At 33.8% G+C, this 27,151-nt stretch overlaps 1 protein-coding gene across 1 annotated transcript in view; it reads right to left on the bottom strand.

Annotated features, from left to right (window-relative positions):
- Positions 1 to 27,151, bottom strand: part of Dpyd (dihydropyrimidine dehydrogenase) — an 810,982-nt gene that overhangs the window by 431,277 nt on the left and 352,554 nt on the right. Inside the window, 1 exon segment of the mRNA XM_047549961.1 lies at positions 20,365 to 20,575. Coding sequence (XP_047405917.1) covers positions 20,365 to 20,575 — 211 coding nt within the window.

Genomic DNA, 27,151 nt, shown 5'->3' with positions numbered 1-27,151 from the left:
GAGCAATGGAGTTGACTGAACATGAACTGAAACTGTGAGCCCCAAAGAAACTTTTCCTCCTCTAAATTGCTCATCTCAGGTATTTTGGTAACAATCACGACAAGCTGAATAACATTGATATAAGCAAGGAGTAAAAAAACAATTATTTTCTATAAGAAATGACTTCACTTGTCTAAATCTCTAATTTTGGTCCACATAAAGCTCTAAAATAAGGATAGTCTTTATTTTTTTGGTGGGGGGGCAGTGCTGGGGATCAAACCCAGGGCCTTGTGCTTACAAGGCAAGCACTCTACTGACTGAGCTATCTCCCCAGCCCCCAAGGATAGTCCTTAAATGGTAACAAATTCAGAATCATTTCCCTAGGAGATCAAAGACCTTTTACATATTTATCTCATTTTTTTTTTTTTACAGGAATATCCTTGAAAGTTAACACAGATTTCAATCTAAGATTGAGCAAGGTAGGGATTACGTTTGGGCTATCTTTCACCTCCTACAGATAAAGACACACACACTGCAGAGTAATTGAAACTTAAGTCAGGGACCCTCTCTTCCATGGGCTTCTTTCAAGATTCTGTATGCATTTTATTTTATTTTATTTTATTTTATTCTATTTTTGTTTTTTTTTAAATTTTGATTCATTATACACAAATGGGGTACAACGTTCGTTTCTCTGATTGTACACGAAGCAGAGTCACACCATTTGTGTAATCATACATATACATGGGGTCATGATGTTTGTCTTATTCTATTATCCTTCCTTTCCCCATCCCCTTTTCATCCCTCATTTTCCTCTACTTATGAATTTTAAATCTGTAGTTTTTTCTTTCTTAAAGAGGAGCAGAAGAGCCCTTAAATTGCTTGAGATCCAGATCTCGCAATTTTTGAATCTTTGCTTGAGCATAGTGCATTATACACAGAAGGTGTTTAATAAATGTTTGATGAATTAAACTGAAGTTCATGGGGAATTCTTTATAATATCTTATGATACAAAGGCATACATATATGATTCAATGTAATATTCAAGCTCCATCACAAACTTAGTCAATCAGGGGGATGTTACTAAAAATTTATTAAGTAACTTTGCATTTCGTAAACTATTTAGTACTGGTACCATAGGCCACACTAGGAGTATTTACTTGTGAATTCAAAACACCCTTCTATTCATGAGCATTTCCACTGTGTAGGCATTGTATCATTATGTGTCCCTAAACATTCTCACATCCTCATATACTTTTAAAATAAGCTCACTTTCTCAATATATGATTCATTTATCAAGTCTTAGACTTGAATATCAACTGTCTTAATTATTTTATCATTTGTATCATTCAGCTAACCTCATTAAAAATCAAACAATTCTTTGATAACATTCTAAAATAGAAATGAGCTTCTTTCATATGAAAAATAATCTCAGCCTCCTTTGAAAATTATTTACTGAGTTTCCCTGTTCTTTTTGGAGGCCTTCAAGTTTAATGCATTACAAATTTCATGCCAGAAATTAAAGGAAAAATGAGAGGTCACACAGTTGGCTAGGATATCATTAATATCAATCAAAATAGAGATCATTTGTATTAATTTTAATAGTTAGAATTTAATTTGTCAATAAATATAAAAGCATCATTGAAAAAAGTAGAACACTCACTACTTTCATGAATGTAAGTTAAGATATGGTCAATCATAAATGTTTTCTTTCACTGGAAAAAGCAGCTACTCCAAGCAGGACTGTTTATCACAACTTGAACACCAAGTGATTAGGATATTTTCCCTACAGTAGAAACAATTTAAGCATATGTGTTACTTGCATAGGCTTTATAAATTTAATAAAACTTTGTTCAATCTGCTTATGGATCCTTATACCTTTCTTAATTTCAATGAATCTTAAAATATAGGCATTTTTATTGTTTAACCACATTTTAGAAAATGCAAAGTACCTAACTTAGAATTCAAATCAAGAATTATATAAAGAAAATCTACTTTACTCAAAATTTGTCCACCAGGAGTTCGTTTATTTAGCTGCTTCTTAAAGGAAGAACTTCATCCTCCTCGTCATCATAACCGCCCTCCTATGAACTCCTCACAGCTCTCTCACATCTGTCTCTTCTGATACATTTAACTGGGAATGCAATGAGAATAAACCTCAGAAGCATATCTTCTGTTCTGCCTTTATCCAGCTTGGAAGGAGTGAAAGCACAAGTGGATGAAAAATGTATATTTACATTTGCAAACCAAATAGCTGCTTGCCATTTCCTATGAAGTGTTAAATGAATATTAATAGAGGGATGATATTTCTTCTTTCTTGTTTGTAAAATAAGAAAGGGTAGGAGTTTTCTGTTATAATATTGTACAATTTTCTTGCAGATTTCCATGAGATTGTATTTTGATGGAGACTGCAGCATATGTCCCAGAAGCTCCAGAGTGGAGTAGAAAAAGAACTTGAGAAAGAACCCCAGAACATGCTTATTTGCAGTCCATATTATTCTGCAAATGGGAGAGAAATATGCTAAATGATATGATGCCTGGAATTTTATGCAGTCTTTAAAAAGAACGAAAACATCCTTAATTCATACCAAACATTCAAGATTTATGTTAATTTCCTGCCTTAATTACTACTGTGTTCAAATGAGCTTATTTAAAAAACAAAGACACTCTGAGGTAGCTTTATAACAAGAAATGGTTTTGAAATAGGAACTTTTAGTCAATTTAATGTTATGCATGAAATGATTTTTTTATATAGACTTAATTGTATTGTGACACACAAGTTCTTCAATAAGCCACAGCTTAAAATTGCAGAAACCGTCCCTCAGGGACACATCACTAGCAGATGCAGATTGCCAAGGTCAATTAAACTGATGTAGCTGTGCTGTCATATATGTAGAAGAGAAACACACAAGCAAATGACAAGTATATTTCTCAGTATTTGAAAAAAGATGGCAAGAATGCTATATTTTGGTACATAAATATAAATTAATTCTCCACAAACAATAAAACAATACAACAGAAATCATAATGAAAAAGGGTTATTAGCATTCTTTGTAGAGTTTGACGTGTTATAAAACAATGGGGGAATAAAATCTTTCAACATTTATAACAAATGATATCTTGAAAGCATAGATGAATTCATCCATGTACTTGTTATTTAATTTTAGATCACCTATTACCCAGTTGGACCAAAGCACAAAGAAACAAAAAGGCAATCTCAGTAATTCAGAGTTGAAAGCAAATCCCCAGCAAAAGAAAATAGTCTAACTACAGGGCCAGGAGAGTAGAGTCCTACTAAATAGACCAACCTGGTGAGGAAGGGACAGAACCACAAAACACCTTCAACTAAGATTTTCAAGTCTGGCTGGCATGAGCCCTGTCCTCATATTTCCTTCCTACCACTAAAAATTTTCACCAACACAGTAATCCCCCACCTAAAAGGAGACCATGATGAAGATTCATTATTTCCTACTATAAACCCCCGCCAAAAGTAACCTTGATTCTGTACCTTCCTGTTCCTCTAAATATTATCTCTTACTCTTTTTAGTACAGTGTTTTTCTCATTTATTTCTTCATCTTTACTTTGGAAAAAACATCAACATTTTGACACCCTACTCTGTTCTCACAGTCATTCTTGTATCTCCTTTTACTCAGTTTGTCAGAGTAATTTACATTGACTGTCTACTTTTCTTACCACCCAGTTATGACTTCCAGTCTACTTCTCTAAAGAAAATGTGATCCCCATGGTTGCCAAATTCTGAAACCTCATTCCTATTCCCTTTTTGTAGCATCCAATAGTTGGGTCATAATGATTTTTCCCTACTTTCTTAGACGTGCAGAATGCCACTCTGGGCTCTCCTTCTCTTTTCTTTTTTTTTTTTTTTTTTTGGTACTGGGGATTGTACTCAGGGCCTTGTGCTTGTGAGGCAAGCATTCTACCAGCTGAGTTATCTCCCCAGCCCCTCTCCTTCTCTTTAAGTTGTCCTTCTTGAGCTCTAACTCTTGCCCACTTCTTCCTTTTCTTCCTAGCTGTCAAATACTCAGTGTACACTATACTTTCTCCATCAGAGAATATAGTCATTTTGGGCCTTGAACTTTACCTCAGTTAAAATAACCTCAAACTCTGTCTTGAGCTCTTCCTTTTGCTCAGGCTGCTTGTTACAGATGATAACCTGGCTCTCTACTGTCCCTTCCAGGTCACCACATCCAGAACCTAGTTCAAAAGTTTCCTCTGGACCTTCCTTGATTTTATGATTGATTATCAATGAGCTGGATCTTTCAGTATTATTCACTGTGACCACCATACATACCTTTGCTATTCTCCTTAAAAGATGCATAGATATTCCTCACCCTCACAGGAGAAGGCATGTCTCATATTCCCTAGAAAATACATAAGCTATGACATGAAAACTTCCTTGTCTTCTCACTGCCACTGGATTTGTACCTACTCCATCTTCCTTCCTTATTAATATAGTTTTAAAACTCTCCCACTATCAGATGCCAGTACCTCCAAATAGGTCCTAGAATCCTCTTCTCCTACATGCTAGGGATTTTCCTCCCTAGTTCACTTCTTCACTTGTCTATTATTAGCTACTGCCTCTAAAGTAGACATTTCCTGTAAGTTCATACATATATGTACAGTACCTCCCATTTTAAAATAATTCCAACCTTCATTTGCTTCAGTATCTTTCTTCAGAGCCAGGTATAGTGTAAACTAAGCGAGGTACCCAAAGAACAAAATTTAAGGAGGTCCCTCCTCTCAGGGTAGTGCGAGAGCCCACACAGGTGTTTTCCTGACCTCACCCTACTTATGGCATTGCCAGACTCCAATTCTTATCAGCATTCGACAGACAACCACTTTCACTCCATAAAAGTCCTTTGGGTTGATGTCCACTATACCACACTTTCTGTATTTCCACTTGTCTAGATGATGTTGATGTTTCTTCAATCTTTATCACTCCTTTTTCTTATATTGTCTCTTCTCAAATGGCCTAAAAATAAAACTTTAAAAGCTTGGTTTCATCTTTGAATCTTTTGTTTCCAATTATTTCAATATCTACTCAATTTACACATTCTGTGAATCTATCCACTGAAATCTTCTCTTAGATCCTTCTTATATTCCATTCACATGATCCTTACTTACTGGCAGTAATCAGTACACATAGATACTTTGTGGTTGGCAGGCATAATGCTCAATATTTTCATATATTATTCCATGTAAAACACAAAACAACTCTCAATATTACCATCCACAATATAGCCAAGAGGTGGAAAAGTCAGTATTTAAGTTTAATTATTTCAGATTCCAAAGTTTTCCTTGCTACAGACCATTGGTTTGGGGTCAAGAGAAAGCCAGGAAAAATGGGCCAATGACAGTGTCTAAAATGTCACCACTAAAGGCCATAGAGTAACTAAAATAAAGCACTTGTGGGTAGAGAAACAGAGACCAACTACAGTCTTGACCAGTTTCACATATTCAGCTATTAGATCATCTTTTACATTGGACTCTTTCCTTCTAACTTTCTGTTAAAATATTCATTAACCACTCTCTATGGGACCATGTGACTTTGTTTCAATGATTTATTTTGTCCCCTCTACTCTGTGAGTTCAGGGACCACATCTGAATCAACAACTTCTCCAGCATCTAGCCTAGTGACTGACACAGAAGAGGCACCTGATACATGTGTTTTGGCCATTAACTACCTATTTCATTTATTTAGCAATCCTATAACATATTATCATGTCCTAAATGATTAAGTTTCTTCTAGTTTTTCATTCCACAATTAGAGAGTCAGCTCATTGTGGGGAAAAAAACCCCCAGATATTCCTCTTTTTTTGTGTGTTGGGGGGAAGCTTCTATAGTGACAAACATACTGTCTAGGAAAGAACAGGCACAAGGTTATTATCTTTTTTGATTGATGTGAACTATTTCCTTGCTGCTCTAGTTAGACAATTTTCAGCTTGTATATGCTTGTAGAATTCAGGCAGAATAAATGTAGGGATCTGATTTTCTTCCTTCCATGTTCAGGATAAACTTAGGTTCCCCATGTTAAGTAGAAAGAATGGATGTCAATAATAGACTTTACTGACTCCTTTCATTTTACTTGTATTCTACCGAGAGTTTAATTTCCATTTTCCTAAACTGACCAACTAATCAATTCAGAATTAAAAATTGTGCAAGCACTTCACCTTGATTTGCTTATTTCTCTGCAATAATTCCATCTATTTAAGACTCTGATATCCTTGAAGATTTGATTTCATTTTATCTGGAAGAGTCTCCTCAAGGAGGTCAGTGTTCTTGAAGTAAATATATGGGGATTGTTTTCAAATTCTCTGTTGGATTCCCAAATGCTGCACTTTGATTTGCTTATTTATATTCAGTGATACCATCCACTTAAGATTACAAACTCCTTGAAGGAATAGATCATCCTTTAATCTGATTTGGACCATAATCATCATAATTCTATGCACATTTGGGTGCTTAATACTTCTTGATAATTATGAGACAGTGAAAAAAGCAGAAAGAGGACTGAAATATTTTACATATACTACTCAGTGAAAGAAATGCTGAATGATGCCATCAAGTGATAGAAACATTTATAAAGAAGGGTTAAGTAAAATGTCTAACATAAAATCCCTATTTGCTGCATTAAAAGCATAAATAAGAACACACAGAAATCCTATAGTAAATTATACTAGTTGTGAAAACAATATTATTAAAATATAAGTGAGTACTGTAAAATATTTTAATTAACAAAATAAATCAAATGGAAAAGATTTCCTAAATAGAGCTTTAAAAGTAAGTCTATGTGTGTTTGACTGCCATGACTAATTATGTATCCATGTAATGTGTGTTCAATTTGGGCTTATTTAAATAGCAGAAATGCTCATTAGCTGCAGTATATCTGTGAAGCTTCAGTAAACAGTTTAATGGTTTTTATGTTTAACCAATTTCATAAGTTCCTGTAATTTTAGCTTTAGCAGCTCATTAATGTTATTTTTTGATATCCATCACACAGCTTTTTTTTTCCCCTGTCAATCGTCAGTAGGCACACTTCAATGCAAACTTAAAGCACACAGAATTGTGTTTAAACAATTTTAGTACATAAGTAAATGCGTGATTCCAAATATAGCTTCTTTATCTAGAGAGCTAGTTGTATTTATCCTGTAGTCAAGATGTAGCTTTGATATTGGAAAAGTTACACTCAACAGGACTAAGTGATGATAATGACAGTGATGATCATGATAAAAACAATAATAATAATAATGATAATAGGACATACATATTGAGTTTCTTCATAAGCCTGTGGCTGGTTCTAGGATAGGCACAATATAGATTATCTTTTTGGAGCCTCACAGAATAGACATCATCTCAATTTCATAGTGGAGGACTGGACCCAGGTCACACTCTCAGGATTTGAAGTTAACTACAAATCAGCTACACATGTCCAGAACAAAAGTGCCTGAAGATCTCCAGGGGCATTTGGAGATACATACCGAGATCTCAGGATATTAGATACAGTCACAAGGATGGGTAAAGTTTTGTAAGAAAGAATGCAAATACAGGTGAAATCAGAAGCAACCACTGATTTTAAAGTGGCAGCTAGCATAACCTGAACAAAAGCTCAATATTCACCAGAAGTACATGAGAATCAAAACATTTAAGAGAAATATAAGGTAGGCTGGTAACTAGATTTGGTATTCTGGAGCTCAATTTGCAGTTTAAAGGGCTTACTGGTAAGAGTGAAAGAAATAATGTTAAGGATAGGGAATATGGCAAACATGTAGGAAAGGAAATACAAGGCTATTCTTTCTAGGAGTTTAATAATAATTGCATCTAAAAAACTGAAGTCATTGGCTACCACGCATTCATTCAATTAGCAATTCTTTTCTAATAGTTTCTGTCTTAGTCCTGCTAGAGGCATTGTAGTAAACAACAGATCAGAGATCTGTCCTTGTGAAGTGTATTCACAAGGAATATATTCAGCTGGCAGAATACAGAAAATAAAATATAATACAAGTGAAATACATTATAGTGAAAATGGCTATGAAGAGGATTACATGACAAAGACTATTATCAGATGATATGGGTAAGAAGCAGGGGGGGTGCTTGAGATGCTAAAGGGATGGAGGCCCCAAGGGGTCTATTCAATGAGATGACATCGGGACTGAAACACCGAGGGTGAGAATGAGCTAGTCAAGTGAAGATGACCTAAAGGCCAAACACTCCAGGAGGAGGGAACAGATGTAAGGGACTTACAAGAATGGTGTGAGGTTAAAGCACTTAAAGATTTATGTGGATGGAGAAAAGCAAGCAAGAAAAGAGGGGGAGTCTGAGAAATGGGCTGCAGCCAGACCAATTCCTCTGTGGGAGGTAGGAGAACCAGGGGATCTGGAAGAAAAGAACAAAATGTATAATTTCAATTTATAAACTGAATTTGGTGGGATCATACAGAAGTGAGAGTAGAAGCAAGATGACTTTCACAGGAGGCTATTTTCAATGCAGGTATGAGTATCCAGCATCTGACCATTTCCTTTACAGAGGGAGGGGCTTGCTAGCCTTCACATGACACTTCACATAAATACCACCTACACATGTTTTTGTGTTTACTGTGAATTTTCGGTAGGGGCATTTAAAATAAAAGTTATTTCTATTCTTCTCATCCAAACATTTATCCATCTATTCATTCATTCATTCATTCATCCATCCAGTGAATACTTCCTGTACTTAATTTGGATTAAAATACAAATTACTTTGCAGTAGTACTGTCAATATATTGTAGAACATGTAAGATCTACAGAATGGAATAGAATAGCAGAAGTCAAAAAAGGAGAAGTATACTTAAACGCATACTCCATATGTGTATGAAAATAATATATTTAGTCTATATGTCTTTTAGATTTCCAGTATTCACCAACTTTGTAATAAAATCCAAATACTTTAGTCTAAAATTAAAAACACTTCATGAATTAGTAATTGTCTATTCATCTCTACCATCTCCAATTGTATACCTTATGCCTCAGTCAAGAATCTACTCCATGTATTCATTCAGGCTATTTCCCGTAACTGAGATGAGCTTCCCCTTCTCTGTTCTCTTAATTCGTATGCAGACAACACCTCTATTACAAATGTCACTTCTTCCAAAAATCCTTCTTTGAGTCTTGAAGCAGGAAGTCAGCTCACTACCCTTTGAGTGATACCCCAGCAGTTTATCTCTTTCTCCTCCAGTCATTCACTACCTATGGCAATTTGACTTACACATATTTTTTCTCCTGTATTAGATTGCAAGCTCCTGCACACAGGAATAGTATTTTTAGTATTTTTGTGTACTTTGAAGAACCTAACAGAATCTTGCATACTTAACAAATACAGAATAAAAGAATAGGAAGTCAGGTCACATGCTTATGCATGTAGGAGGGCAGATTAGGAGGTGTCAAAAATAAATTGAAGCATAATACTACCATCATGGGAGAAAAATTTTTAGATTTTAAAACTTTAGAGTAGTACAATGATATTAGTGATAAAAAAGTTCATTTGGTAGCAACATGCAAACATAAGGGAAAATACTGATTCATGTTAAACCAAGCAAATTGTCAATATACTTTGCAGAGTACTTGAAGAAACGCTGGATACGTATACCAAAGACATGTTGTATGGTATAATATGTTTGACACTCTTTCATATACTTGTATAAGAAAAATGCTTATCTAATTAAATGTTCTTTGAAAACACTTTATATTTTAAGTGTGGCTATCATTAAAAAATTGGATGGTGCTAGACAGCATTGATCAACAGAGTTTTGGCATGGCCCCTGAATGTATGCTAAAGTTAATCTGGGTTTCCTTCTCCAGCAATTCTACATATTGCACTTGCATTGGGTAGCTTCCATAATTGGAGGCAGATATTAAATACAAGTCAGTGTAATTTTCCAAGTAATGCAATAACATTTATGCATGTCAATGTTTAATTCAACCTAAGACTGATTTAGATTATACATGTTGTCCTTTTTATTGCCCTTTGAGTGAAGAACAGAAATACAAACTAACCAAGATAAAATCTCAATCTATCTACACAATACATGTTATTAAAACCATTAGTATATAATCTATATCATCACTTTATGACTTAAATTTTACATTTTGATTTTACATATCATACTAGCTTTATGTAGTTTAATATTTCTGAAGAGAATTATGTTTAACAACAACCCTTTATTACACTATTAGATAACTAATATTTAAAAGACAAATATAATAAGCCTGAGTCAATAAAACTCAGGGCATCTATTGTACTCACTATATGCTGAGTACTGTTGGCTATATTTTATGATTTCTGTTCTCTGAAACAATTATGTTATTTTTCCATTTTCTGCTTTCTTTCCCCAACAAAACTTGTTACAAGCCACTGCTCTACTTCTTGTATGTAATCTTTGATTTGATGGAAAACTACTTTGATTTGATTTATCCACTGTCTCCCTGTAAGAATGCATATGATATCAACCACTAGTGAAACCTGGAAAATAAAGATAAGGAAAGGCTCTGAACAGAGCTATTCACTGGGGAAACAAACCTATTCCTATGCAGTTATTAAAGGGAAGTGAAATAATTACAGAAATATCATGTTGTGCTTCAAATAGATGTCTAAGGCAGTTGTAAGTGATGTGATGTTGATTCCAAATCACTTTCAACACTGTTATCAGTTTGACCTCCCTCCTCATCACTTATACCCTTTAAAATAATTCCAAAGAAAAAACTGTAGAAGGATTCCATTATTTTGGATGGTTATTCTGCAAAAATGCCAGCACTTGCATTAGATTCTACCACTTCATCTTCTCTCTGCACAGAATATTTCATAATAGAAAGACAATGAATCTTTCAGCTAGAAAAAAATCTTTTTCATAATAAGGGCAATTTTTAAGAAAACATGTTCAGTTTCACTTTTGGAACTATGAAAATGTTTTTTGCTCAAAATATAATTATAAGAAAAGAACTGTACATAATAGATTAAAAAGGGTTTATTCTCATCACTGGGCAACCAACTCAGAGGATATATAAATGTTATATTATTCAGGCATTATAAAATGGAACAGCAAAAGGAGGAGCCAAATGTATTAATAAAAGGGTAATAAAACTGACCTATGGCAGTCCTCAAAATATTTGCCACTAGAAAACAAAAGCTTCATAAAATAGTAGGTGAGATGCTTCTGGAATTCCAGAATGAATACCATATAAACTCTTTTATCATACATTCATAAGTTGCTATAAAAATATTCATTCATTTATTCAATAAATAGCCACTGTTCTAGGTGACAGGGAAAATGATAGTGACTAATTTCCATTGTCTGCTTTCAATTGTTCTCTATTTGTTCTCATTCTGCCCCAACTGTTGAATAGATTAGCAAATACAAATGTGACGTGTTACCATTTGAGATCCATTCTACATGCTGCATTTGAGTTCTGTCAACATTATAGACATCTGTTTACCTCCTGAGTTAGATACCCCACTTACAAACTCTATCCAGCAGATAATCAGATCTGGATTATCCAACTTAAGAAATGCATTTTCATTCTGAATTTTCTTCCAGGTTCTCATTTTGTTCACTTTAGCCATGAAAACTTCTCAAAAAAATCTCTTTAACAGGTTTCTTTGATACCATTCGGCCATCTTTTCTTCAACATGACTGCCACTATATAGCAACATGCTTATTTTACACCTGATGCTTCCTTCTATTTGGAAAAATAAACATTCGTTTAAATTCTGTGGTGTCTCTTGGTATCGTTCTTGCCTTTTCTCAAAAGTTGAAATTAGTGAGTCTAATTAATTAATCTAGAAGAAATTAGGCAGGTATAACAACCCTGCTTTGTCAAGCCTGTGACTTGGAAACTGCTCCTTTGGGCAAGGGTTCTCTTTCTTTACTCATACTGAAAACGTTACTAGAGGATATTCCTCTCAGGGAAACTATGTTGGATCATGCCCTGTGATTGAGTAACTCTGCCTAATTCAGGCATATTAGAAAATGTACTTGCCTACTAATATGAACAAGGTGATCCCTTGGTTTCCAACTCCCAACTAATTGAAGAATATTACAAATAGTTCAAAATCCAAACAGAAAGAGGAATATGAAGCATCTGGCAGAATTACCTCTTCAAGATAAAGATCTCTCCTCAATAGTCACCTGCAAAATAAAATTCACAGTCCCTAGCATACCATATAATCCTTCGACTTGAAAGGAATGAATGTGTAGCCAAACTTCTGTCATCCTGTCCCTGCCCACTCCTCATCCTTATATAACCACACCATTTGCCCCAGCCAATCGTATTCTCCCACTTCCCTGCCACAGGAGGCCATTTTGTCAGCCCACTCTGTTGTATGTGCTGTTCCTGTTAACAAGGAAACTTCTACTCAAGTTTGAAACTCAGTCCAAATGTGATCTTAAATCAGCATGCTCTGTAGCAACATATGTATCTACATGCTTGGTTCTCCTATTAATTTATGGGTCCTTAAAGGCAAAACTCTCTTTACTGGTCCTCATTCCCAGTGCCTAGGCACGGTTTATACTATAGCTGTACCTGAAGAAGTACTTACAGTACTGCTGAATTTCATTGCAAGAACAATGACAGAAACATAGTAGAAATCATAAAATATAAACTTCTATTTTAGAAATAAAAATGGAAAATTCATACTTTTATAGGAGGATGAGAACATGCATGCAGTAAATAGGTTGATGATAATTTTCTAAAGACATACTTTTTTTTTACAGCTTTTTAAAATGACTGTAAAATGACTACTTAATCTAACAGTGTGGTGTTAAGCAAATTGCATAATCTTCCTGTGGCTTCCCTCCCTTCCACCCCCCTTCCACCTGGAAACTCCTACACATCACTCAGCCTTCAACTCACAACCCACGCCCTCTAGGAAGCTTCCCCAAACCCTCAGACTCTGTTCTGTGCCTCCCTAGGACTCTCAACTTCTTCCAGCACAATTCATCATAACTGCAATTCTCCTCTCTTCACTGTGTATTCCTGTATATTCCTGGATGTAAGATCTGTGTTTTCCTTTTCACCACTTTGTCCCCTGCTCAGAGACTGGATTAGCAGGCCATACAAAGTTACTAAGTGAACAAGCATGAAACAAGAGAACTAGAGAATATGATCTCCTGGGTTCTTTCTAGCAAATAAGGAAATCCCCAAGACAAGTTATTGTATCATACATATCCTGCATGCTGTAGTATACTGACCAGTTTATTTTCAATTCTATCTCATTCATTCTTAGTTATATTAATCATTAGACTCTTCCTCTTAGGTTTTACCATCAGTCAAAAAGATCTCTCACCTAGCAATTACAACAGTATTCCTTAATCTGTTCTTTGAAATTTTATTACAAATATTTATATTCATATAATGTATACAACCGTAAAAATGTGGTCAGTTACAATAGTTTCTCAACTTGTGCTTCGTTTCTCCCCCTTGCCCTTTATTTTTGGTAAGGATGAAGAGGAATTATGCAAACTGAAGGCCAAAAAGAGTAAATAGTTATTCAAAGAAAATTTCACTGAATCTCTAAATGTCATCAGTAGCCTCTGGATGATGTGTTTTATTTTTTGAAATATAAAACATGCTGGTAACAACAACAGCCAGTAAAAATAAATAAAGTTCCCCAAATGAGGGGGTTATTAAAATAGTTCAGTGTTCTTAATTCTACCAGTGAGTTACCAATTAACATTTCATTAAGTAACAAACAAAAACAAAAATAAACAAATCAAATATACTGATTTCAGGCCTTTTAAATCATAGGTACCTTTTATCACTGGGTACTTGACTTACCTTGAGCTTACATTAAAACCCTTTTTCATAAGGCTTTTCCCAACACTTAATAATTAAGAAATGAACACATTTGAAAAAGCCCTGAATCTCTGCACTGCTGGGGTGTTAGGCCCACCAATTCTGACCAAACTGGCAATTTCCAGTTCTTACTTAGGCCAGAACAAGGCCAATTAACCCACAGTCTGCACTTTTTCTCAGTGTGGGGGAAAGTGAATCAAAGTTATAATCGAAGTGGGTATTGACAGAATGCTTGATTTACCCCATGAGGCTTTCAGAAACTTTTCTGAGGGTTTCCTAATAAGAGGGATTGATGAGTGATTTTAAAACCTTTCTCTTCCCTGCCAAACACACCCTTATGCAACTAATTGCAATTAATGCTATCAAGGGAGTTGATTTCTAAGGGTGGCATTAAAGATTCAGAAAGATCAGGGTTTTGTGTTTCCTTGTTATCTCTCATTCCTAGTAAGATAAGCAGAAACAAAAACATAGGCCTTGGATGAAGTGTATGAACTCTTTCCTTGGAAAGGGGCATGCCCCCTGGCTGAGGTCAGAGAACACAGCTGCCCTGTCATTTGCTCCCCTGTGTAGCCTCTAAGGCATTATGCAGAGGCAATCTTGTCACTAGGCTTCCTCTCTCCTAAACACAGGTTTTAACCTCACTTAGATCATCTCATAATTTTCAAATGCTTAATATCCTTGGGAGTGCTTCTTTCTTTCCTTCTTAAAAATAAACAATAATCTTAAGTTAAACAAAACTATCTGGCCCAGATTCACCATATTTAAAAGGAAAAGGCAAAGTGATTTAAAAATGCTTTATGATTTAAATACTTGATTTTTGGAAACTCAAAATGGGAATTTCTAACAGCTAAAAATTAGTGAAGAAAAACTCCACTCAGTGACAAGAGAAGCATCAGAATTTATAATAAAACATTTTAAAATACATGATACAGTTACACACAGTGCAATCTCTCTTTCTTCAAATAAAACCAACCAAATATATTAAACATTTTCTCATTTAAAATTATAAATGTAAGTTCATCTGCTTCACTTACGTACAAAGACATGGTGACAGAGCCTCCAAGGCCCCTGATGAAGTCCTGACTTTTAAATGCTTTTATCTATAGATAATACTCATAGCATTACAAGGGTTTAATCTAATTCATTGAAATAATTCAAATATCATATGTTATACAATAACATGTAAAATGTAAGAGATGCTTACTGTGTGCTAGGCCTATATATAAACATTTCACATATATTATTAATTCACTTATTCTTAAAACAACTCTAGGAAGTAGATACTATAATCATTCCCCCTAAGCCCTAAGGAGAAGACCATGAAGTACAAAGAAACTCAGTAACTCCCTAGGAAGATAAAGTTGGGAAGGAAGAAAGCCAGGTTTCCAGCTGAGCAGCCTGGCTCCAGTGCTCCTGCTTTGAGCTGATACACCAGACAGATTCCAATTAGTATAATATTCACTGAATTACAAAGAATCCAACAATCTATGCCAAAACAAGGAAAAAATCTGTAGCAATAGTATAATAGAATTATTTTCCTAACTTTTACATTTTCTAAGAAAACTGAACCAAATGACCCTGATTGTTGTAAAAGTAATCATTCATTTTAATAAAATTAATATCCTAAAATGAATCAAGTCAGATACAAATATATTTGTGCATCTATTGCACATTAATATATTAGTTGCCATTGTGATTCCAATGGACTTCAAAGGTACATTCCTTGCCCTCTTGGGGTTTGCAGTTTAATGTGTAGACAAATTGTAATAGGTCCTGGAAGACTACAGAACATAAATCTTTTCAAAGGAGACACTTCACAAGAATCAGAGTATGATTGTGGTACAGCATTTGGAAAAGATTATGGCATTGGCTAAAGGGCATTCTTCAGTGGTCTGAAAGTCATTCAAAGAACCACAAATTATGTCTTCTAATTTCCTGGGAGTATGAGAACAAGACCAACTTAATGCTTCATTTACAAATGAAGCATGAGGTTGGTGAAGATGGTGAAGTATACCCCTTATCAATTTAAAACAAACAGAAAATATATATACAAACTTTACAGCTGGAAGTTTGGTTCCAAACAAATAAAATGGAGAATAAAGTATAAAGACAAGTAAGATGTTTCTTAAAGTTGACATCTTTCAAACAAACAAAAAGAGACAAAATTTAAAATAAAAAAAATTAGCTTTCATATTTAACAGGAGAAATTGCCTGTGGAGGAAACAAAGAAAGATATAAAGAGAGAGAGAGAGAAAAGAAGAGAAGAAGGAGGAGCAGGAGGAGGAGGAGGAGCAGGAGAGTAAGATAGATATAATCTTCCAGTGAAAAAGAATATTTTTGAATTGAAAATAAAAGTTGTCTGTGCTCAGTTTTCTGATATCCTTTAAAATTAGTGAAGAACAATTTAATGTGATTTGAAATTTTATATACTTAGAGGGAACACAGGAAAATTTTTAAAGATAGAACTACTTTCAATTTTCCACAGAAAAGATATTAAATAAGGCTAGCATTATTATCTCAATAGAATTAGAAACTGAAAACCATGGACTTCATTATTTGGGATAGTAATAAAAAAAAGTATTCAATTACATTGTGCACATAAGCACACATATATTCCATGAACAAGGTTGTGAAATATGTAAATATGTAGTCTTTTGTTCCTATTTCCCACTCACTGCTACAATCCCAAACCAGAAAACAATAAATAAAAAAATGTAGAATTAGGAAAAATAGTGATGATTTAATTGCTGTTAGCCTTATAATGAAATAATTTGCTATACTAATACAAGGATATTATCTAATTTTATTTTACAAATTTGATATACTTATCATTTCTATGAGCTGTTTAAGTACTTATTTTTATTACCAGAAATATTTGATACAGATTGACTTGGTACATTCTTTTAAATGAAGTCAGTTTATGTTCTCCGTTGTGAAATGCACAATTCAGGGATTGATAAAAGTCAAGCAACATATCAGAGGAAAATGTTGAGATTAAAAATTTAATTTCTTTTGAATTTCCCAACTTGTATTACCTTTTCAAATACATATTATTGATATAATTGATATTCTTAAAGTGTTTTCATTTAAAATATTATTGTAATCTGAAACTACTGAGAATAAAAATTATCACTGTACTTTACATGTACTATGTTGTTTATTATTGGCAAAGTTGAGAGCAGATCTGCTTTAGGGAAACCTGATAAGGAGAATTTCCCTTACTTTGTGCATCTCTCTCAATGAATTCTTCTCTTCATAATGTGATTAGTAGTTTATGGGTCTACTTTTTCCCCATCTGTGTAGTCCTCAAGTACAAGAAATGACTCCTTCATCTAAGCACTCTTCAGAATACAATTTGGCTTCTGGTATTCACTAGAAACAGTATTTATTGCATACATGAACATAAATATGAAACACAAAGAGGTCTTCAGAGATATGGAGAACTAGATATCAGAGGCAGTATACACAGAAGTGAAATCATGCCTACCCTAAGTCTAGCCACCACCTGGTACTCAAGAAATTCACTAATATCTTCCTCCCTTCCTCCCTTCCTTCCTTCCTTCCTTCCTTCCTTCCTTCCAGAAATTCACTAATATCTTCCTTCCTTCCTTCCTTCCTCCCTCCCTTCCTTCCTTCCTTCCTTCCTCCCTCTGTCCATCCCTCCTTCTTTTTTTCTTTCTTTTTGTACCAGAGATTGAACCCAGAGGTGCTTAACCACAGAGCCACACCCCCAGCGTTATTATTTTTTATTTTAAGTGAGAGTTTTGCTATTGCTGAAGTTGGCTGTGAACATAAGATCCTCCTGGGCCACCAAATCTGGCTCATTAACATGTTCTGAGAAATGACTACAACACATATCTGAATGAATGAATGACACAATCAGCTCACTGAATGAATAAGTATATTCACAAGAGAAAATATGTAATGCCTGAACTTTGGGAAGTACTAACAAGTAACAACTAAAGGAAGGGCAACAGCCAGCGATGGGTTTAGAAATAAACAGCTAAAGGAAAAAGCTGGGAACTGAAGTGTGATGATAATAATAGTTACAATTTGATTTCCAACGCACTTTCAAATTACTTCATTTTAATTCTCACAAGTCCTAAGAGGTAGGGAGAAAAGGTTTTATTATACTATATCTGTTTGTTTGCTTGTTTGATTTTTATATATGAAGGAGCTGAGTCACAGAAAGGTTAAGTGATTGGAGAAGAGCATTTAAAACAGAAAGAGATATTTAACATTGTCAAGTGCAGAAAACTGAATAAGGAGTGAAAAGATATCACAGTCTTTGGCCATCAGTTCATTACAGTCTATGCAAAGTGAGGTTGGATAAGAAAAGAAGGAGTAGAAAATAGAGGTTAGCATTTTAAGGGAGAGTTAGAGATAAATATATTAAAATAGGTATAACATATGTGACAATCACATAGGCAACACACAGAAGTCATACCACATGGGTTTATTATATTATCAGGGGACGATATTTGAGGTAGAAGAGGGATAATATGAATATCATCTCATCTTACCTAAATGGTTAACTTGCTTCTAGCAAACAGTTTTTCACCATACCTTAAATATGTGTGTGCATGTGAAAGTTTTCTAGGTTTGAAATTAGTATTTTAAAATTATAAATGCCATTTAGGCAAAAATCTTCCTGATCAATTTTAACAAAAACAGATGCCCCTTTCCTTTTTCATTAATATTTTCCATCCAAAAACAGCTGAGACATGAATAGGAAGAAAGAAGCATGAATGCAATTTAAAATTCTAGCTCTTCCAGCTCCCCCTCTGGTTTGGAAAGTAGCTCATGTAAACATTTGGGACCCTGGTAAAACAGGTGATTTTATTTAAGGATCATTTCTCCAGGAAGTTTGTTATTTCAAATCAGGAGGTGGGGCAAAGTACCATAAAAAAACATGTTTTCCTTGGCTTCTGAAACCTATGTGGGGTAGGAGATAGTACATGTGCAACACTGGAAGAAGCAGACACAGGGAATAGAATAGACAAATTCTGCAATGGTTTTAGCAAAGAACTTAAATAGATCAAATTTTTCTTCTACTTCATATGTTAAGTACTAAATTAAATCTCTAATTTTTCATATATATATGAAGCTCTATAAATCTATCTACACATAAAAAGCACACACAAGCATAAGCTTATCAAAATCTGAGATTACAAAAGCTGTTTTCTATGTTCCAAATTAGTTACTTAGGTTTGTTTAGGGAAAGACACATTTTTTTCTTCATATTAGCACTGCCAGTTGTGGAGCATAAATTTGGATAGGGCAGCTAAATTATTCTTTGATAGTTAACCCATCAACAAAATTGCTAGCTAAACATGATTTAATATTATACTCAATTTTTGGTGGTATGTAGAGTAGTAAGAACATTATGATTTTTCAGATAATTTAATGCAATTTACACTTTGTTCTTTTTTCCCTTCTGAACTCAGTGAATAAACAAACCACACTGTGACTGTTGCTACACATCATATAAACATCTAGCTGAAAAGTGACAAATTCAGGCCATCATCCAGCTATTTGCAAACATTTATTTTGATGACATTAAACATCTGGATGTTTCCAAATACCAAGAAGTTTGATGTCCCACAGATAAAACACCGATGACTAGTTGAATTTTTCTTGTCTGTTGCATGAAACTGCACATTTGCATGCATGTATCTGTTCCTATTTCAGACACAATGCATAATTTTTGCACTCATATAGTAAGTAGTACATCACAGACAGGAATCCTCAGGTTGCAATATTTTGTTATTATTATTCCTAATGGATCTCCCAGCTAGAAAAACATCTCTAATTTCCCTTCAGAAATGTTGTCATTTGAACAGTGTGAATTAAAAGGTAAAGGTTTTGCCAAATCAAAGTGCCTTGGTATGGCAACTTTCATCAACAATAACCCACAAAGGTACTATGTATGTGTGTAGAGGGAGTATAACACAATGTAGTCTTAATTGATTGATTTAACTATTCAACTAAAATGCTATACAAAACATTTTCTTTTGCATTGAAGAATTTCGTTCTTCCTTAGTGCATCTGGTTGTGCCATCCAGAATAAATGACAGGAATTTGAACTTTATAATTTGATAAAGTTGATGTTCTGGTAATGGCTTGGCATGAGTATAATGATAAACATGAATTTTATTTTTTGGCTATTCATTAGATCCTTATTTGTCTGCATCATTGAATACTGGCTGTTCCAACCTATGCAACATTTTCTTAAACTAGTCCACTTGATAAAACAGTCATTCCTATATAGAAACAAGGCAAACATATTTATAAAGTGGAATATGTGCTTTGGATATTAGCTTAAAAGAAAGATTAATGTTCTTTTCTATTTTTACCACTTTAAAAATAACTTTATATACATGTTAATTAAAACTTTTAAGCCTTTTATATCAAGATTGCTTGTACTCCCCACAAAAAGGGAAACAGATGTTTAAGTGAAAAAACAATTTCCTGAAAATTGGAAACTATTGGGGCACTAAAATAACAAGCAATTGCATAGCACATTTCATCTCTCAAGTGATGTACCTTTAGGATCACTCAGAACTGAACCAAAGGCACTGATGACCACATCGGCTTTCAGGTGGACTATCTGGTCTTCATCTTCTTTCCATTTTCCAGCTTCATCTTGCTCTGTCCGAACAAACTGCATTGCAACAATTCTCCCACCTTTTACTATAACTTTCCGTGGGGAAAGGAAAGGCAAAAATTCACATTTTTCTTCTTTAGCAAGCTCCATCTAAAACAAAACAGAATGGAGAAAAAAACACTTGAAAATTTCTTTTTTTTATTCCATACAATATTTGATTTTAATTCAATTATACAAGCTAACATATATGATATTTAAATCAACATGAAGTTTTTTTCTTTAACCAAAGGTGAGTTGCCATTATCAGCCTTTCACATTTTGCAAATCCCTAACTCAGGTGAGTCTTCAATTAGAAATGGGACAAAAGTTTATAGATCATGGCAACTTAAAATATTTGTCACATTTGAGGTTTTGCATGCCCTATTGTAGGTGATGTGTAAGGTTTCTGCCTATTGTTGCCTGGTCTGCTTACGCTTTCATTCCTGAAAATTAAGATCTTTTTTGCTGTGCTGCATTTGAAAATATATACTCCAATTATTAACAGGTTGTGCATACTGAAGCTGGAAAAAAGTCAATGAAGTGGGTGAGCCAATCTGTGCAAGTACACAATTAGAATAGTATGTAGAAGAAAAGAAGGCTAGAGAAAATGTGGAACTAAGAAATAATAAAAAAATTCTTCCTTTTATGAAAGTACAAATATTTAAATGAGAATTTTAAGAAAGAGAAACAAGCACATTCCTCCCAACAAATTTCTGCTTCTTCCCTGTCTCTTCTATAATTTATTCTGCCATAAAATGAGGAATAAGCTGGGCATCATGGCACAAGCCTGTAATCCCAGAGGCTGAGGCAGGAAGATCATGAGTTCAAAGACAGTCTTAGCAACTTGGTGAGGCCCTAAGCAATTCATTGAGACCCTGTTTATAAATAAAATATAAAAAAGTGCTGGGCATGTGGTTCAGTGGTTTAGCACTCCAGATTTAATCCCTGGTACAAAAAAAAAAAAAAAAGAAATTAGGAATAAGATACCCTGGTTGATCATATCTATATAATGATACTCAATTACACAGAATGTTAACACGTACTTATTTATTTTCCACTGTTTTTTGGGGGTTAGGGAATAAAGGCCTTTGTCAATGTAATCTGAACTAGTATAGTGACTGTTCTTAAAATATGTTTTTTTAAAGTAGAAAAGTGCCATTGAAGATGTTTTTTCTATCCATGTGGAAGCCTGGTGGATTCTCAGTAGGACCTCTGATGAGTGAAATTGAGAAGGTACGTGTGTGAGGTGTCAAATCAAGAGTTATGTGAGCTGAATAAAGATGGAAAAACTGAGACATAAAGTAACTTGTTCAATGTGGGACTTATCCTTCAGCAACCTGTCAAAACCTTGAGATGTTCACCACACATCAGAATCACCAGCAGGCTTATTAAAGGGACTGCATGACCCCACCCACCTCTGGAATTTATAACTCTGAAGATTTAGGTAGGGCCTGAGGATTTGCATGTCTAACAAATCCTAGCTGATGCTCTGTTTCTAGTCCAGGGATGCTCCTTTGTGAACCATTGTCTTATTTGACTATAGCTGACTGACTCAAATTTTCAGTAGTCTATACCACGCTTTCTCAATGATAGTAATGTTGCCCCAAAGAGCTATAGTACATAAACAGGTACACAGCAAATCTATGATATTAAATTTATAAGGGAATTATGATTAGGAAAAAGTACTTTAAAATACTCCCAAGGTGGGAGAGAATATAAAATAAACAGTTTGGAAACCCTAGTCTATATATTTGCATGATGCTATTCAGTCTATGTCTTATTTAGGTTATTTTCAAAGAATTTCCCGTTAAAGTCTTAAAAATTGGACTATGTACCCAATTATACATGTTATTTCCCTTTTAATCATTAAATTAAGAGAATAGTAATAGAATAATGAATATAAGTTGGGAGTGTAGCACAATGGTAGAGAAATTGCCTGGCTTGTGCAAAGCTCTGGATTTCATCTGCAGAACAAAAAAATAAAATAAAATAAATAATATAAAATAAAATAATGGATATATAGGGTGGTGACACAAATTAATGGAACCAAAACTGTTAACTCCTTAAAAAGGGAGATCAGAGGTAAGTGAAATTGAATCATGTTTGAACCCTGCTTCTCCTGCTTATTTGGGATAGATTCCTATGTAAAGTAGGGATAACAGCATCTAATTAACTGGTATGTGATGCTATTTAAGTCAGAAATGTAAAGTGCCTAAAATAGGCTTAGTCTATAGAAATCACAAATAAAAGTTATTTACACATAGTTGCTATATCTCTGAATTTACTTTTCCCCCAATCATTCAAGTATTCATTGTCGTTCAGCATTGGGACTGTGTTTTCACAAGGTAGGTAGTTCGATTTTAAAAAGGTTAAAAAATGAAGGACAAAGACAAACCTGAGACCCACTCTTTAATTTCCTATAAAATAAAATTGTATGATTTCTGGAAGACAAACCATTCTTAAATAATTCAAATTACAAAAAAAAAAAAATGGCACCAGTATGTAAGATATATGTTCTGTATCACTTCTGTCATATTTGCATAATGTAATACCTTAAAACTTATCAATATAAACAAGTTTATTGTGTTTCCAGAATGTCAAGTGATGCTAAATTTTAATGATAATGCCACACTTGATTGAATAACAACATCAAATGTTTATGGTTTGAATAAATCAATACACCATGTGTATTTATAATAGTTCTATTTTCTGTAAAGAACATAAAATACAAAACTAGGCTACACATTTTGAGAGGTGTGTCTTACAGCTTGACTTAGGAACTGGTTTGTCTAATTCTAACTTTCTTGTGTACTAATGTTACTAATACTTGTCTACTAAGATGTTCTTATATACTCATACCTGTTATTATACATAGATAATCTCATAATTTTTGACAAATTTGCTACTAAATTTGGAAAGAAAAATTAGGTTCTGCTAATACCAAAACCTTAAGATTCTAAAATAAAAATTATCTCTGATTTAATTCTGGAATGTGTTCAATCATGGGTCTTGACATTTGAAAACCTAAAATAGTGTAAAGTTATAAAGAAGCTGGATTTTGACATATGCCCACCTCACATCCTAATTTTTCAATGAGCTAAGGTTGATAACTGTATTCAAATATTTAGCTTTCCTGTAGACTGTCTAACAGTACACAAAGGCAGGGCATTATGAACACTGGCCCCCACAGAGATGATTCTGAATTTCAGCTTTAGAAAATCTAGAGATGTTCTTTACTCTCTGTAACATGTAGGACATGACAACTGAACAGCACACATAAATCACTCCACCTGTTGCCATGATTTTGCTATTAAATAACTAGATTTTCCATTTTATATAAGAAAGTAAAAATACTGAAGATAGTATTAATATCAAAGATAATCATTTAAACATATATATTCATTTGGAAAGTGTTAATACTATATTGGGAAAAGAGATTGAGATCATGATAACATTTCATGAAACAAATATTAGGACAATGAGCAATTTACATTCGAGTGAAATATCTTTTGAATTAGTTGTGGACACCTGGGAATTTATTATCAGCATTTAATTAATAATAACAATGAGGAATAAAAACTAGGAATTTACATCAGCATCTATTTAATAAATTTATCTGAGATAAAATAATAATAAATATTGATAATGGGGTTTTAAAAGTATGTAAATTTTCATCTTCACACAGAAGATACTTTATTAAACCCAGTTTTTAGTTATTAAAATATTTCATTTAGAACCAACTTTGGCTTTTGTTGTAGCTAAAAGGACAACACATACTTTACAGACTTAATACCCAGACTCAGGCACTCTATTCCTTGCTGGCCTCACCTGAATCTCAGTGTATGAGAAAACACTACAGGTTGACTATCCTTAATCTGAAAATATGAAATCAAAATGCTGCAAAATTCAAAACTTTCTGATCACTGACAAGGGACCAGAAGTGGAAAATTCCACAACTGATTTTACAAGTTGGGTCTCAAAGTTTTTTTAGACATACTATAAAAACATTATTTGAAATTACCTTCATGCAAGAATATTGTTTCAAATTACCTTCATGCTACATGTATGAGAGATATATGAAACATAAATAAGTCATGTTTAGACTTGGGTCCCATTCTCAGGACACTTCATTATGTATATGCAAATACTCCAGATTTCTTAATAAACCCCAAAACTGAAAAGCTTCTGGTCCTAAGAATTTGAGATAAGGTATACTCAAGTTGTAAAAAGAACAGACTCAGAGATAACAAAGATATACTAAAGAATTGCAAAGCTTAGCTGAAACCCTAATTACTGAACCTGAATTCTATGTGGTCTTCCTTTGTCCAAGGACAATTACACAACATAGAACATGAAAGAATGCGACTTTGTGATTCTTGTGTCTGTATCTGAAACAAGGCAAAAGGAACAGAAAGGAATATAGTCATTAGTCAAAAGATTGGCTGGCTAGATAAAGGCTGTGCTCAGTGGGAAGAGGTGATTTGGGTTTCCCAGTCAGTTATAAGTACAGAGATACTCTAAAGTCATGAGATATAGAAACAAAGGGATGGAGTTGTGAACTCAATGTTGTTAATGAATTGATGGAGACTCCTTGAATCAAGACAAAGTGTAAGTTTGGAAGAAAGTGAGTATTATTTGCAAAGTGGATAGTAGAGACATAGAATATCTTATCTCAAGATAAAAAGTAGGAAACTAAATAACATTTAACTAAATTTATTTGCTAAATAGTAAACTCCCTCACAAAACTCTGTAAGTGTGAAAGAATATTTTATTTAACTTTCTATCCCCAGTGTCCAGAAGTGATATTCAAATAGTTGATAGTTGGTAAGAATAAGCAAATGAACACTCAGAGGAATCCTAAGAAAATCAGAATCTACACCAGCCAATATACCACATGGAGGGGCATGAAGATAGAATACAGTCCTATTTAGGTGTGTCTATCAAAGTGATTGGCATAGAGTAGACTTTATAAAGTTTTGTTTACCAGGACAAATGATAAATTATTATGAAGCCTGAAGGACATCAAATTAATGAAAAGACATTCTTTTTCTATTAAATTGAATGAAAATTCAACCCATCCCAATGCAATTAACATGGGGCATGAAGAGTCTTCTGTGTGGCCAGATCATCCTACACTGTGAGGATAAAAATAAAAAGGAAAATGGTGTTCCTCCTCAGATGTTAGTTACACTGCCATCAGAAAATGATGGAGCAGATTAATCAGTGGTTCTACTCACATGCAAAGAGACTTACTGTTTTGTTATTCAAAGTTTACCAACTCACTGTGATAAGTAATTCACAGGTCTCAGTGTTAGTGCCTTTTAACACCTAATGTTTGTCAATAATCATTAGTAATCAGCAATTTTGATTTTGACACCTAGATTTTAGTTATTAAAAAATTCTATGAATTTGGTATATGAGTATTTCTGTTCATGTAATGCTCTCTCTCACACACACACAAACTTGTCTGATGGAGCCTGTTCTTATGAGGCACAAATGGTATATCAAGCACATTCACAAACCTTTCTTGTACTTATCACTATTAATAACCACTCAAGGGAATTAAGTAGTAAGCAACTATAAGGTTTCATTTTTTAGGTTCTATATATCAGTTTGTCACTTTCTTTTCACACAGTATAAGGAAGGTGAAAAAAACATTTTTCTTAGCTTTGATTTTCTCTTCAATATGCAGGAAAGATATGTGGTTGATGCTGAGTGAAGTAAAAATAGTGTGCTATAGCATGCAATAATGATCATCATTTTAATGATTAACTTTATGTAATGTGATGATTTGGTCTGATTAATATTACAAGCATCATGCTGTAGAAATTATGAAACAACTTAATTTACTATAATTAAAAGCATGATGTCAACTCATTTTTAGATTGCATGTAGGCAAAGTAAGCATAGGTTATAAACTATAATGAGCAGAACTGAAAGTCAGCATACATTAAATTCTGGAATAGCTTCTAAAATGACAAAGTTTAAGAAGCAAAATGAAGAAATATTTATAAAATAAAATGAAGTTATTTATAAAAATAATTTTCCAATAACAATGCATTAACAATTTATCAATTTTGTAAGAACACAAAGACTTCAAAAATGCTATACAGAATAAAAAAATTTGATAGTCTTCTTTGACTACCTGGAAAATATTATCATATTTTATCATGCAAATTATTATATATCCTACAAGCATTTGTAGCTATACTGGACCACTCAGGCATAAATTAAACAAAGCATTTATTAAGTATCTTTTATGTACCAAAAAAACAATGTTGGGTGCTATAGTTAATAAAATAATTCCACCCTTAAAAATCTCAGAGGAAAATAATAAGCAACTATATTCATTCTGATGACATATGACAAAAAGCCATTTGCTTGACAGCATTGCCAAATAATCCCTAATTTTCTACTAAAAATAATGCAATGATGTTACAGCTTTTTTGAAAAGTTTTAGGTTAAACCTATTGTTAGGTTGATGTACTGGTTGCTTCCCTTTATCTGGAATGTGGCAGTAGCGTTTTTACTTTTAACCCCCTTTAATCTTTGTTCAATTCAGTTACTTCAGGTCTGAGGGCTAAACAGTGGGATTTGGGGATAAAAAACACAGTTTATTATTTGCAAAGTTATATTTGGCATTGCACATAGAATATGGCTACCCCTTTGTTAAATCTGTTCTTTCTA

This window comes from Sciurus carolinensis, chromosome 1, assembly GCF_902686445.1.
Source record: "Sciurus carolinensis chromosome 1, mSciCar1.2, whole genome shotgun sequence".
In the NCBI taxonomy this organism is placed as follows: Eukaryota; Metazoa; Chordata; class Mammalia; order Rodentia; family Sciuridae; genus Sciurus; species Sciurus carolinensis.
This window is presented reverse-complemented; position numbering and strand designations above follow the sequence as displayed.